This window comes from Dermacentor albipictus, chromosome 1 (genome assembly GCF_038994185.2).
Source record: "Dermacentor albipictus isolate Rhodes 1998 colony chromosome 1, USDA_Dalb.pri_finalv2, whole genome shotgun sequence".
Lineage (NCBI taxonomy): Eukaryota > Metazoa > Arthropoda > Arachnida > Ixodida > Ixodidae > Dermacentor > Dermacentor albipictus.
In genome coordinates, this window is record NC_091821.1 from 472,726,442 (window position 1) to 472,742,178 (window position 15,737).

At 45.6% G+C, this 15,737-nt stretch overlaps 1 protein-coding gene across 2 annotated transcripts in view; it reads right to left on the bottom strand.

Annotated features, from left to right (window-relative positions):
- The window catches only part of l(1)G0289 (lethal (1) G0289), a 113,255-nt gene that overhangs the window by 37,377 nt on the left and 60,141 nt on the right, over positions 1-15,737 (bottom strand). For both annotated transcript variants that reach the window (XM_065440696.2, XM_065440697.1), the window contains exons 5-9: positions 13,191-13,313; positions 9,721-9,774; positions 7,661-7,725; positions 6,130-6,220; positions 485-580 (exon numbers count right to left, since the gene is read on the bottom strand). In XM_065440696.2, coding sequence (XP_065296768.1) covers positions 485-580; positions 6,130-6,220; positions 7,661-7,725; positions 9,721-9,774; positions 13,191-13,313 — 429 coding nt within the window. The remainder of the gene's footprint in view (positions 1-484; positions 581-6,129; positions 6,221-7,660; positions 7,726-9,720; positions 9,775-13,190; positions 13,314-15,737) is intronic.

Here is a 15,737-nt window from a genome sequence, read left to right on the forward strand (position 1 = left end):
AGCTCTATCGTTGGGGCAGTGCCAGAGAATATTGTCCGCCGTGCCTTCCAGTGCGTGGGATGGGCAGCATTTCTTAAAGCTAGTCTGCATAAACCTCACACTGGGTTTATGGCAGGTACTACGAACAAATACTGTTAGCTCAGCATTTCTTCATTGTTCATGAATAGAGGTCAATATTGTGCGGTACCAAATATAGATCAATAGCTCACTCTGAATTACATTTTTAAAAAAAGGTCGACCTATATTTGAATAAATACAATACATGTAAAGTCAGTGTTCTTGCACACCGATGTTTTGCTGGGTTTGCAATTTTCTGTGGCAGCATGCGAGGCTGGTGACCTACAAGCTTTGGTAGCTAGTGGTTTACACGCGAGCTGTGCACTCCAGCACTGCTCACAGTAGCAGTTGCAAGGCTATGTTTAGTAATGACAACAGAGCTATGAGAAAGGCAATATCATGCATATGGGAGAAACCACACACTCACTGGGCAGGGCGGTGAACACAATGGCCGTGTTGCTGCGGATGACGTCACTCTTCTTGCTCACCTGGTGGTACTCGTAGATGGTCTTCCGCTTGACAACTGCAGAAAACAAGGCAGCTAAGTGAGACACAGAGGTGGGACACGTGGCTGCTGCAAGCAAAACTTTTCAGAGACAACTGGCAAGCACACATTTCACCACCAGACAACTTTAGGCAGACCGCAAAGGGCAAAGGCCTCTCCCGGATATCTGCTCTTAAAGGGTCACTAAAGGTTACTATTAGGTCAACGTGGACTGTTGAAATACCATGCCAGAAACCTCAAAACGCTTGTTTCGTGCCAAGGAGAGACTTATTTTAAGAGAAAATGCGTTCTGAAGCATCCGCGTACCTCTAGCGCAGTTCAAATCGCCCGCCCTCCGATCGAGGTCATGGTCTCATAGTGACATTGCGCCATCGGTGAGTAGAACGGCGTCCGCAGACGGCGCTACGGTTTTTCTGCCCAAAACGCAAACGCGCGGCCAGAAACAGAGCCAAGACAGAGCCGACAGCAGAGCGAAAGCGGGAGTATGGTGGCTAGCGGAAGGAGAAACGCGCGACCATAAGCTGGTACTTCATTCTACGACGCAAACTTCGACGCTCGTCGCAATGGACCCTGACGACAGATTGGCTCGCGATGGTGGGCTCAACTTCAGCGATTTGAGCACTGACGAGCGCGACCTGCTGCTGAGGGCTCGCGCTGCCGGCGTCGGCGTACTACAACGGCGGCCTCGACACCGGCTCTCGGAGCGGGAAAGCAACGAGGGCTCCCCACGACATCGCATGGACGTGGCATTCTCGCTGCTTGTTCCAAATGAAAGTTTCGCGAGCCAGCAGAACCCTCACAGCATGACGCGATAACGAAACTACTGAAACTCCAAAGCGTGCGCGGCGCAGAGTCGAGCGCGCAAAGTCGAGCGAAAACGAAACCTTTCGACAACCCATATTACTGAAGGGTAACGTCAAAATGTTATTTTTTCTTAGAATCGAATAGACGTAAACAAGCAGCATTTTTTCCGTCTTATAATCGAATGAAATGATATTTTTAATACGGGTAGTTGAGTGTTAGTAACACAAACTATGAGGAGTGCTTTCGTCATCGGGCTAGTACCGGAATGTCGCTGGGGGCTCTCAAATCGTGTCGTGCATTTACCTCAATTTCTCGGTTACTAAAGCTCTGTTCGCGATTATATTGACGCCTTAGACGTTCTAGAACATTGCTCTACCACTTTAACTTGAGTTTCTGGTAACCTTTAGTGTCCCTTTAACCCTTCAAGAGTCAAAGATGTGAATATATGGTGCTGCGAACAAGTTCCAAATGGTCGATGCTGTATATTTACGGCACCATCTATGTGTTTGAAAAAATGCACCATCAGCATATCAAAATGATTGCCTCGTACGCGGTTTGAGCCAGCTGCCGTAGCTTCCCCCATGTGCTGCAGTATGTGTGCTTAGGCAATACTTCCTTTGGCTTAGGTTAGTGCACCGTCCATCTGCATTTGCTCTATCAGCATGGAAGTGCTGACTGCTACGACACGCCGAGTTCATCATGACGCCGCAAGTAAAAGGAAAGCGATCGTGTGTGTGGAGACGGACGAAAATCGGGCTGCATCACGGGCGTTCGGAGTTCCTGAAACTTGCTTGTGGGACAGGTGCAAACAGGAGAGGCGTTTTACACCAGGGGCTGCTATGTACGGCGCTGCCGTGCAGCCCCTATCTTGAAAGTGATCTGCGATGCAGACAGAGTTTACGCATCTAGGCGCACTGCATCGTCTTCTCGTCGCTTAGTGCGCGTTGAAGCGACAGTCCGCACAAAGGTCAATTCGCTTGCTTCTGCTACCGCACTTCTCCACTCCAGCGTTTTGATAAAGAGCTACCGATGTCATTGCATGAGACTTGTTCATGTTTGCTTGTTCACGCGTGACACCATGCTTGTTAATTTAGTTTCTAAGTGAATGTTTAAGAGTTTATACGGCCGATAAAACTAATATCCTTATTTTTTTTTATAGCTGTCTACTAATTTGTTATCGTTATCTATGCTTCGCCTTTCGGGTAAAACCACGACTTTTCTTATTAATCGCAACTTTAGTATATTGGGAAGTAAATCTGTTTTTTTTTTTTCATATGAGAGAAAGTTTCATTTCTGCATGAAAGAATGAGGTGCGCAATACTGTAAAGGACTTTTCTTTTTTTTTTTAGGTCACGGCAAACAGGTGCACGTTACAATCTAGCGTTTCCAGGGTGTCTACCATGTTGACATTTCCAAATTCCCTGAGTTTTCCAGGTTTTCCCTGAGTGCTTTTGCGAAATTCCCTGAGTGATGCAGAACTATGTTTTATGTCAAGTCGCGCTGAAATCATATCGCCCTATGCTGTCACTCTCTAGTAAGCATATGAAAAAAATTTCAAAGAAAACCGACTTAATCCAATTTGAATACTAAGGAGTAGTGTTTATGTTATTCAAAAAAAAAAAGAATATAAGGGAGGGGTTATTAAAATGCACAGCAAATAAAATGTCTTCGAAAATATTTTCAAATATAGTTGGACATTCTCTAGTACAAATAAAAAGTAGATGCATACAGAACCAAATATTTTCGAATATGAGCTATTTCTATCAACTGATAGCATGCTCAGTGTCATGCAACTGTCCTGACATACTCTCAGCTCGCGCAAGACGCCTCAGTGTTGGGTTTCACTGCTTTAAAGAGTTTATTTTGGTTTGGATGAGGGACACCTGCATCTCAGCATCAGCCAACAATTTGTTTTTTAAGCGCAGGCTCCTTCAAAGAAGCGGTCGCATACTTTTTTTTTCATTTATTTACCCTTCACGCAAAATCACGCAAAGCTTAATTCCCCGTTCATTGCTCAGTGCGTCGATCCTTTCTGTTCTCGTCCTCCTTTCGCCGCGCGTTCGCCCCACGGACCATTTGAAGAATACTCTTGGTCAATTTACAGTCAACGTCCAATTTTTCGGACCCCCTAGGGGCCGCGAAAACTTCCGAAAAATCCGGCAGTCCGAAAAAATAAATTCATGTCTTTGACTGCCCTTAAGGGCTAAAATCGACACATGTACGTCTGAAAAAGCTCCGAATGCCTGTCAGTGCACTTATTAGGCATATCGGTGCTCCTACTGTGACAGGTGAGGGCGGGTGCACACGTGTAAAATTAAGGAATACATACAGTGTCCCGCGACAATTGCCCCTTCCTACGCTTGTTACGCTTCACCGCGTTACATGAGTATAATGAGGCGAAGCAGACTTTCGGGAAAGAGCATTATGCAATGCGCCGTGCTTTCCGAGCTTCAAAGACAAAATTATTACTGTCAGCGGAGAAATGAAGAAACACGGCACCGAACGACAAGAAGCTTAACAGTGAACGTCGAAGCAGCTAGGCCTAGCGTTGCCGCAGTGGTGGTTACGGCTGCCAGCGGATCTGCGTGCGAGAGCACCGGTTCAAGGCGGCGAGGTAATCAAAATAGCAGCGGTGGTGGTTTTCATTAATGCCGTCTCGGACCTGCGATCACGCAAAACGTTTAGACAATCGGACGGCGAAGAGTTCTTGCGTCTGAAATTTCAGACGTTATGATACATTGACTCTTTGGGGTACGTGGTGGTGCCGCGAAGCCGTCCGAGTTATCGGGAATCCGGAAAGTCGGTCGTTGACTGTACACTGGCAACTCCTCCAGCCGACGACGATTCGTTACGAGTCCTGTCTGTTTCTCGAGCCAGCATTACCGCGACTTTTGACCCTCTAAAAAAAATTACAGCTAATTTTACCTGATAGAAGCACAAATTCCCTGAGTTTTCCCTGAGTTTTTCCAGACTACTCAAAATCCCTGAGAATTCCCGGTTTTCCCGGTTTTCCCGGTTGGTAGACACCCTGGTTTCTTTTTCTTTCCTTTTTTTGGTCATGGAAAACGGGTGTGCATTACAATCGAGGGCGCGTCAGAATCGGGTAGATACAATATGCAAGCCCATCTGTATTCATGAATAAACAATGCATGTTTAAAAAGGCTGCAGCACACAAAAGGCACATATAGAGACGAGACAACAAGGACAAGCGCTGAAATTCGAACAACATTATTGTGAATGGTTCACGAATATATACGTGCTGTCCAAGCCAGGGGTTATCATCTACGCATGTGTAAATTTGCCAACTCTTTGTCTGAAAGCGTGATGGAGGCCATGCTGACACATCCCTACCGAAGTCTAGAAATCCATTCAGATTCTGCGTTTTCCAAAGCCACACACATTTTACTCCTCTTGATAACGGAAGTGTTTTCAAGGTTGGGTGAACAGTCCTTGCAAGTCAGACAATGACTTGCCAGAAAACCTTAAAATCTTTTCCTTCACGCGCATTCTTTAGGTTCTTTGCGTGCTTTCTTAACCTATCGTACACAAATCTCCCAGTTTGGCCAGCGTATACTTTTCCGCGCCTTAAAGAAATTTGATAGACTATACCTTCTGCCCATTCAACAAAAGACCATTTATGCTTTGTAGGCACAGTCATGCAGATGCTGCTGGGTTGCCGCCGGTTTGGTCAACCTGCAAAGCTCTGACAGCTGGTGGGGGGCAGACAATGTGAATTTCACTACGTAATGGGGGGCCACCTATTCCAGATTATGTGATAGCGTGTAAATGTAAGGGATCCCAGCTACCTTCTGCCTACGCTGTGCACATCTTTCTCAGAAGGCCCTCTGCGATCGAAATGAGGTGGTGCTGAGCATACCTGGTGCTTGGCAGTCTTTCAGCTAGATTATTGAATGCATCCGAGACACAGTGCGGGTGTGATTTTCCGATGAGCGCTCTTTAGGCACAACGTGGCAACAGCTCATTTAGCGAGTTTAGTGCAGATGGACTTGAAGGCACTTAGAAGTGGTTTGTTGGTGTGCAGTTTCTAGTTCTTCCAGTTGACAAATAAGGTGGTTTCGCTGTTTTACCTAGTAACATTTTTATATTGAAATCGAGTGCGCCCATCTTCTCTGTGTTCAATTCGTGCTCTAAGGTATCCCTGCATCACTGTACCTCAGATGCGTTCAATATTCAAGCTGAAAAACCACTGAGCGCCAGATATCCTCGGCACCTCCTCATTTCAGTCGCAGAGGGCCTTCTCAAAAAGATGCACACAAAGCCGCAAACGTGTGAAGCTTGCGCATAGCGTAGGCAGAAGGTAGCTGCATTCACAGCAACTTTTTCAGCAGCTTAGGTATTGTAGATTTTTGTATGTTTCACGAACTTGTCTTTTTCAAAGCTTCTTTGTCGAAGCTTGTCTTTCTCGAAACTTTCTCGAAGCAGGTACTCTCCTTGGATCCTTTCACCATCAGGACACTTCTAAACTGAAGCTTCAAGGACCGATAGGTGAAACTTTTTTGCAAACAAAATTTATTTTTATCTTGATTAAACATTCGTAAAACAATTCCTAATTGGTAAGCATTATGGAAAATTTGGGAGAGTGAGCAGGAGTGAGCCCCTCAGCCAAATTAGTCCAAAGTGGTGGACATAACAAAAATAACCGCAAGTCCCTTTGAAAGTACCCTTAGGAACTTCGATATTTAGAAATTCTGCTTCCGGAACATGGGTCTATCTCATGCCGAAGTCAAATGGTCACTACTCACAGAAAACCATGCGGTCAAACATGTAGGCATCCGAGATTCCAACTTTGACTGGGTGGCTCCTGTCAGGAATTTCCGTTACGGCCATTGGCAGCTGAAAAATGCGCAGGCATCACCACACGAAATGGATTAAGTGATGAGTCTTCCAACATGGCATATCCCATGATGTAACATGTCACCGGATTGATGTTGGGTCATGATACCATATTTGGTACCACATTTACACAATGCCAGCAACAATCCTGTTTTAATTTATATCATATTCTTGCTTGGGAAAGCACTGGCTTCGATTAAAGTGATCCTTTCTAAACAATGGAGCACTACCTAGCTTGACGTAATAGTTCTGCGGAAAGCAGCAAGGTGTAGAGAAGTAATTAAGTGAAAATGAGACATCCATCCAATCGTAGCAATTAATACAAAGGAAACCCATACGGGTTCCTCGAAAGGAAAGCCTCACAGTTGAAAAAAAATTCGTCCTGGTCCAGGACTCGAACTCAGGACCATCGCCTTTCTGGGGCATCCGCTTTACCATCTAAGCTAACAAGGCGGCTAGCAGATGGGAGGGCGAAGTCAAATTTACCAACAACTCGAAGCAAAGGCAAGAATTTGACGTAATAGTTCTGCAGAAACCCGCAAGGTGGGAAGAATTAGATGGGAGGGCGAAGTCAAATTTGTCAACAACTCGAAGCAAAGGCAAGAGTTTGATGTAATAGTTCTGCAGAAACCCGCAAGGTGGAGACAATTAGATGGGAGGGCAAAGTCGAATTTGTCAACAACGCGAAGCAAAGGCAAGAGTTTGACGTAATCATTCTGCAGAAAATTGCAAGGTGGAGAGAAATAATTAAAAGAGAAAAGCAATTAAAAAGCAAGAGTTTGACGTAATAGTTCCGTGAAAACTCGCAAGGTGGAGATAATTAATTGATTAATTACTTCGAACTCTTGTCTTTGCTTCGAGTTGTTGACAATTTGACTTCACCATCCTAGCTGCTAGCCACCTGGTCAGCTCAGATGGTAGAGCGGCTGCCCCGGTAAGGCGATGGTCCCGGGTTCGAGTTCCGGACCAGGCCGATTTTTTTTTTCAACTGCGAGGCTTTTCTTTCGAGGAACCCGTATGGGTTTCCTTTGTAGCAATTGCTACGACTGGGCGGATATCTCATTTTCCCTTAACTACCTAGCTTGTTCAAATACAGTCAAATCTCAATATACGAGACATGGATATAAACAATTTGTCGAAAGAACAAAACAAATCTAAAATAGTTTCTTTTTTCCATAAGCATGTATACTACAACAAATGTTAATATAATTAGGGTAATTTCACGTTGGACGTGGCTTCATTTGAGTGAGATTGAACTGTATGTGCCTACTGTGTTTTTTGAAAGGCATAAGAAAAACAATTTATTGCCTTGTTCCATGCGGTAGACTTCGAAACACAGGTTGATCTATGTTAAGTATGTACACCTCTAATGCAGCTACTAACACATAAGGCTGACCCATATTCATGGCCAACCTGATTAAATTAAATGAAGTCACTCACATCTTTGTAGACAAAGACAATGTCTCCACTTTTGTGCAGCACAGCCTGGAATGTGTAGTTGCCTCCTGCAAGAAATTTCACACAATAAAAAAATCACCAAGGGGTACTGCAACACTTGTTAGGCCTTTGGGATGAACCAGTCTTCCCCACTACCAGAAATTCAGAAAAGCTCACTTTGACTTGCTTGGGAAACGCCATCACCTCATTTTTAGGCTATAACACTTGCTACATACATTTGCTTGCTATGGCCTTCATAAGCAAGAATAAAAAGGGAGATGTGTTTGTACTTATCAAAAACATCCACAAATCTAGCAAAAGCCATAGAAAGCACCCACTGACCAAGAATAATTATCAATTGAGGTTGAAGAGACTAAATAAAGCCCACAAGGATTTCAAAGCACTACATAGAGTTCCTTAGCACATAACTGCAGGCTAAAAGATTCTACCAGACAATCTTTAAGGACCTAATTAATGCCTAGGCCTGTGCCGACTGCTGATTTGCTATCTTCAGAGCTTCATCTTGACACCTCTAGAGACAATGCCTTTGGGGAATCCTAGCTAATACTTTTCTGAACAAGACTGCTGGCTACACAGAGAATGCGGTGCTGGCAAATGTTGAGTTCATCTGAGCATGCCTGTCCATGCTTCCAAGGTTCACTGCAACTTTGTAGCTTAGTTACACTTCGGTAACTTATCACACACATTATGAGAGTGTATTTCCACTACCTACACACATTCTAATCATTATGTAGCAACGCTTCAAGTCAATGCTGTGTCTATATGCCTGCCATATGCGCATTCTTTGAAAAACTGCCCTCCATGCAGGGAAGACAAATATGAAGGACGGTGTGATGTGTGTAGTGCACGACACGCTGCGGTGGTCAGAAAGGACAGAAGCAGACGACAAGTAGCACGCGCGCCGAGGCGACTGCCGTGCTGGAGAGAAAACGACAACGCTGAAGAGCGTCCGGCACATGGACACGCAGCGCAAGAAAATGAACTAAAAGAAAAAAGCCAACCCAATTAGGAGAAACCACGGAGCGTCAAACAGCCAATGAGAAAATGACGAATCGGCCAGAGCGGGATAAAAACGAGGCGTGCTGGCAGAAGTGGGGAGACGCAGGGAGAGTTCCAGGAAGCGACGCCAGGAGAAGGTCGGGCACCGGACCGGGAGTTGAAGACAGGCCGTCGGGTTCCGGACCCGAGCCACCAGGACTTCGCCCGACCAGGGCCGCCTGCCAACCCATTCCTGTGCGTCGCCACTCTACCCAATCGTGCCGCTAGCTGCCCAAGAGCTTCTGCGCCCCGTGGGCAGGACGAGAGAAGTAGGGCTGTGGGCCCGAGTTCTACGCCCAGCTGCCCGGCCAGAACGCTGCCGCCGCCTGCTTGTGCCGCTAAGCTGCCTGCCTTACCTATCCAAGCCAGAGGTGGCGCGCTCTGGTCGCCCGGTCAACCATCCAACACCCCGACCTTTGGTGAGACCAGCACAACTTCTCTGATCATCTTGTCACCGCTTCTCCACGGCGAGACTGTTATGCACCCCTGCAGTCGTAGTCAACCCGGACTCGCGTACAGTTAACGCCATACTAGCCCTAAGTGTGTTCCTTGCCGTGATGTCTGTTTGAGTGTCTATTTTATGCTTTATCCTCTTTCCAGTTTTATTAAAAGTTTGTGTGTGTATTTGAAACTAACGGCTTTGTCCTCAATTAGGTTCTCGGAGGCTCCGCCTCAGAGAACTGTCAGAACCTTTGAACACAAGAACCTGAATCACAGATGGATGGATATTCACGTTCCAAATTCTCTCGTTCATATAAGAATCAAACAGCAATCACTATACAATTCATATTTGCAACCTTGGATATTCACACACATCTAGAGTATGAGCATGTTCAGATGTTTTTCTAGTCATGGAAGCGCTTATTTAAGATAAAATTTGACTAAAACCCCCTTCCATAAATAAAAAAACTCCCATACCTTCCATTCCAGCTCATGCAGCAACTATTTACTTCAAGGTTGCAGTAAACGCAGTAAACACAATAAAAATGAACAATGAATCTTACCATTGGGTTTGTCCTGCAGTACAACCTGATGCCACTCCACCACAAAGGATGTGCCTGCAATGCAAGATGCATGATTTCTTCAACACACACTGTTCAGGCAAATAGAAAAAAAAAATGCTTGAATGTTCGTTCTGTAAGAAACAATATATCGGTGGAACAGGTAAATCAATATAAGTCAGATTAAACGGACATTGCGCGGACACATCTAAAAAGCTTCCCAAAGCCGTCGCTGAGCATTTCAACCATCCAGGTCATAACTTTGATGAACTTAATCTCCACATCTTACAGTCAAATTTCCGTTCTGAGCGAGAAAGAAAATACAGAGAATCATACCTTACCCACAAGTTCAAGATATTGCAACCAATAGGCATAAACGTTTTAAAGGGAGCTTTAGAATCTATTCGCTTTGCTAAATTTCAAGGTGTAGGCGACAACATTTAGTTTCGTTTCTTAGTGTTTCCTTTTTTTCCTTTTCATTGTTTCCCCCCTTTATTTATTTATACCATTTCTCCTTTTTTTTCTTTCTTTCATTTTTTTAAATGAGCATTGATTTCTGCCACTCCTTCTATTATCTCTTTCAGAGAAACGATAGCCTACGACCACCAATGAAACAGGTAATAGAGGGCTGCTGTGCCCGCCGTTGACACGCCGACTGACACGCGATTGACAGATGGCCGGGTCCCTGGCTTTGTGCACAGCACTCCTTTATTCTCAACTCGGCACGGAGACGCACCTTCGCTCGTTGCTGCACGCACCCGCCTTTCAACCTCTCCCTTTTAAAAAAACCCCAGCTATAAAATCCCCAGCTAGCAACGGTTAGGTTAACAAGCTTTTATTGTGGTTTCAAATCAGATTGGCAGCATATAATGCACTAGCCAGGTTCGTTCCAGGCCAATAATGGCTCAAAAAGGGCCAAAGTAGCTGAACCACATTTACAACTGAAAAGTAGCAGTCCTGAAAGTACTTTCACATGCAGAAATAAAGATATATACATTGAAACCTCGTTAAATCGTAGTTGGCCGGAGCTAGGAAAAAGTATGTACTAAACGGTCGTACTGTTTAATCGAATTAGCATGAGATTGCCTACTTACCTGTCAAAAAGGGAACTCGGAGAGAGTGCGATAAAAGGGGAAAAAACATGCAGTATTTATTCACTTCGCGCGACAAAAGTGTTATTTTCGTCTGATGCCGCGGCGGCCTTGCACGACGTCAGCGGCCTCAAACTTACTGAAGCTACGTGTCAGCTTTTCAGCCAGCCCCCTCTTCTCGACAAACACTTGCATTGCAGATTCCTCGTTGGCGTTACGTATTCTCCATGCAAGCGCGCAGTAGTGCTGCAGAAGTCCCGGGGCGCCCTTTTCATTGCCGGGTGCCAGAGTTTGGAATACTTTTCGTTTGAATACAGTCAACGACCGATTTTTCGGACCCTCTAGGCAACGTAAAAACGTCCGAAAATTTAGGCAGTCAGAAAAAATGAATGCACGCAAAAAAAACGCACCTTTTTTCTTTTTTTCTTGGATCTAGAGGTAAAGAGTGAAGTACCAGGCTTCCAAAACCCTGCCAAAGCATCAGTGAAGTGGCTATAAAAAGAGGCGTTTAAAAACTCTGTATGCAGCCGACTACCGGTTTATTATGTACATGTGCATCGTCGGGCAGCCGGTGTTATTGCTGCAGTGGCTTGAAGAACTTGCTGATTGTTGTTCGGACTTGTTCTTGAGGAAATCCGAAACTGTTTGCTTAGAAATGCCCAACTCTTTGCTCACGTCAGCCTGTGATCGGCCGCTTACGACTTGCTTAATAATGGCAGCTTTCTTCTCCATCGTTAACCGACGGTACTGCTTTCCACGCTTCGATGCCATTGGCAAGGACGATGAAGACAGAGGGAGGGCCATCGAAGGCAAGCGAAATCCTCAAGTTGCGAACAGTGGAGTTCGCTGACGAGTGTCGAAGCACCTAGGCCTAGCGTCGCAAAGCACACTTGATACAACAGCATAACCATACACCACGCTAGCCAAAACGTGGCCTGCGCAAACAAACGAAATGGCGCCGCTCCGGAAACTCCGCCGGAGGCGGAAGTGCGGCGATGAATGTAGCTAGCGTGGCCAGACTAAATCTGTGTGTGATGGCTAGATTCGGCTAGTTGTGGTTCAAAGCGGTGATATGCTTCGGCTGCAATTCGATTTCCGTCGCAAGGGCGCTACACGAGGAGCTAAAGGACCTTCCGTCATGTCACAAAGTCCGGAAAATCGGACGGCGGGGAGTTCGAGCGTTTGAAACTTCAGATGTCCTTATACATTGATTCTATGGGACTCGTGGCGGTGCTGCGAAGATGTCCAAAATATCAGGCATGTCTGAAAATTTGGGCGTCCGAAAATTCAGTCGCTGACTGTAGTTACGTTATCGCGCCCTGTTCTTGTCGCGACGATTGCATTCGTGAGGCTGATGTAATGACCAGCTCCTGCCACTGTCGGGCCTGAATCGCCCGTGCTATCGCTTTTCGTATCTTCCTCATCGCTGTCGCTAGTCGACACTTCGGCAACAACAAAGGCAACGATGGCGAAAAGTCGATCCTCGTAACCGACAACTCTTCGCCGTCGCAGCAGCACTGCCGAGCAACTCCTTCGCATTCCAAATGCCACACACTGTAGTCAACAGCAGATCCCTGTCGTGTGCCAGTGCCGACTTCTTCGTGTCACGTTCGATAGCACAGAGAATGTCTAATTTTTCTTCTATGCTGAGCACTAGGCGTCTTTTTTTATCCAAGCTTCGGCATGACGCGAATCCTCGCTTGAACCACCCCACAACGCTCTCTGGCACGGCGTTGAAATGATGTTGATGTGGCTTCACGCACAAACGCGCAGGGCGCTTGGAGGCCATTGCTCCGATCTCTGAGGCTTGTTCTTTTGCCGGGCCACCCGATGGAGACTACGCACCGCCGTGTTTGCACGACGAAAAGTGGGAATGCTACGTTTTAATCGATGCGTATGCAATAAGCTGGTACAGTTCATGCGGATACAAAACACATTATGTTCAATGGCCGCTGAGTCAGGGATTTGACTTTACTACATTTAAAAGGAAACTACTGTTTAAGCGGGTACGGTTTAACGAGGCTGTACTGTAGACAAATTGTACTTGGATTGCATTGGTTCTTATTGCCTTGTTGTGTGCCACACCGAGCACACTTTTACATGTACACTGAAACCAAAACCAGTGGATGTTGATGCCTCTAACTTCGATAAGTAGAGGTTGAATTCAGGAACTGAACGACTCGAAGCAATGCTAAAAATTTTCTACATTTGAGTGACTGCACACCCCCTTGTAGACAACACGCAATTATGATCCTTCAAAAAGAGTTTGAGAAAATTCTGTAGGTAAACACCAGTAAAGGTACGTTGTGATTTGCAGAAATGAAAAATAAACGTGCTTGTCTACTAGCACACAACTTCCCAGGCAAGTAACATAACACTCACCGTTATCAACGTACTTGATTGATGACTCGTTGCTAGAGATTGTCTCAAAGTTGGCCATGAGAGGCGCAATGAACTGCGTTGCAGCCAGCCACACGTGCAGCATGTAGCCTGTGAACAGGAAACCTGGAGAGGAAAGGAGAAAATCTTGAAGGGGCACAGCAACACTTTTCTTTAACATTGTAGACAAACTTGCATGGTTGCGAGGCAATACTGCCATGAACATCTGAGCCTAGCATTTCCCAAGCAAATGCAGGTGGGAGCCCCTAATCACTCTTGAAAGATTGCACAACCTTTCCTGTAACTTTGTAAAAGTACTGCCACATTTTTCTTCAACCTAAACATGAGAGTAAACACGATGTCTACAAAGTAGATTTCTTTAATACTGTAACAACTAGTGACTCTGGCAATATCTGACAGACTAGTGGTACTGCCTGGCGGTGGAAAACAATATCGGCACACAGATAGCATGGCTTTTGAGATGGGTGACACAGGGTTGTGCTTTACGCTCTTGAGGTCATGGCAATATAAAAGCTTGTTGCAATGATGAGTGTAGCATGGCTGTTGTCGTTCCTTTGGGAGCAGTGGCACAGCCTCAAGAGCAGTTTACATAACACAATGACAGAAGGAGAAACCTGCGAGGGCTTGGCAGCACCAGCATTTCGTGGCCAATAAGTAGACAGAGTTATACATTTATTACGATAGAAAAACTGAACTACATATGTCAAAATGAAACTGAAACTGCGTTTATGGTGTTGGCAACAGCCTACGGTAAGAGCAAGCAACATTGGCATTGTCATCAAAAGACAGCGACAGAACAAGTTCGCGTGTAGGTTGGCAACAATAACAGGGCAATGATGACATGTCACCTTTATGACAAAAAATTAATTCCATGAGGAAGGTAGCATATTTTGCTTGCTAAGCTAAAATCAAGAGATCTGCATCCCATAATTATGGCATTCTGGAGACTTTCGTGCCCCATAGCACCAACTAGCAAGTTGTTAGCTAAGGCATGAGCCACTATCCTGTTGGCGATTGTTGTGGAGTCATTGTGAAATATGAATTAATGTAATGAACTGCATGGAGGATGCGTGCTCCGTACACAGCAATAAAGAGCTGCCTGACAGTGCCAATAGACAAAGCATGAATAAATTGTGTGAATGTAAATTACGCATGTTTCTTCCATTTTTTCAGAGGCATGCAACTTTTTCTTGTTATGAAATCGGGTGCATGCTTGAATTTGGTGCCCATTGAGCCATAAAAAACTGGACGAGCATTTGGATCAGGCAAATATGTACTCAGTTTGTATATTCCTACTGTATTTACTTGAATACGGGTCGACCTTATTTGAACATGTTACCCAAAATGAGCTATCGACCTACATTTGTTACCAAAGCTGGCAAAAGTGCCAAGCTAGCATAGTTCCTCCATCACATCTGTTCTACAGAGTCTGGAGGTCATCTCAACTGGCTTCGAGAGATGCTGCATATGGAACGCATGGACAGCTTGGAGAACGGCATCGTTTAGGATTCAGAGGATGCCTGCAAAGCATCCAACCAGGATGCAGCTTGTGGAATTGACTAGCAAAATTTAGTAGCCAAGATTATGGCAAACAAAGATTTGTTATGTTTAACGTTTCTTGTTTTTCTTATACATGGGTCGATCTGTATTGAAAGTAAACCATTTTATTTCTCGGCGAGTTCGATATACAGCAGAATCTCGGTGATACGATCACGCCTGTTACGAATTTCAAGATTACACAAATTTTTCAAGTCCTAAAGTTCTAAATCTCGGGTGCTGTGAACTGCTTTTCGGGCACGGCAGATGATACTGCTACGACACAGCCACCACAGTGTGGCTGCACTGAAGAGGAGGAAGACGACGTGGACTCGCTTGATATAGCGTCGCCATTGTGGCCTTATGTTAGCTTCCTCTGAATAAATGTATACTATAGCATTGGGCTACAGCTACACGTAACATTAATTTGGTGGAGGTGGACGTCCCCATACCCGTCACGGAGCTTCGCAGCGGTCGCGATGGCGACAGTGCAACTTCGGCTCCTGCTGGCGGCACTTCATCTACACAACCGTCTCCGCCTGCGGCCCTACCTACGTCACCGTTTCCCCACCTCGGGATCCTGGTGTTTTCAACGGCGTCGGCAGTCCTGACGTTGACGACTGGCTCCGCTTATACGAACGTGTCAGCACCAGTCACAGGTGGGATCCGACTATTATGCTTGCGAACGTTCTTTTCTACCTCGACGGAGCTCCACTTGCATGGTTCCAGACTCACGAAGAGGAGATCTCGAGCTGGGATCTCTTCAAAGAGAAGCTCCGCGACCTTTTTGGCAATCCGTTCGGTCGCCAAGTCAATGCCAAAAAAGCCCGTGCCACACGTGTACAGACGTCGACCGAGTCCTACGTGTCGTACATTCTCGACGTCTTGGCCCTTTGTGCCAAGGCTGACCCGACCATGTCTGAGGACGAGAAGGTTAATCACGGCCTCAAAGGCATTGCTGACGACGCCTTCAATTTACTGGTGTATACGAAT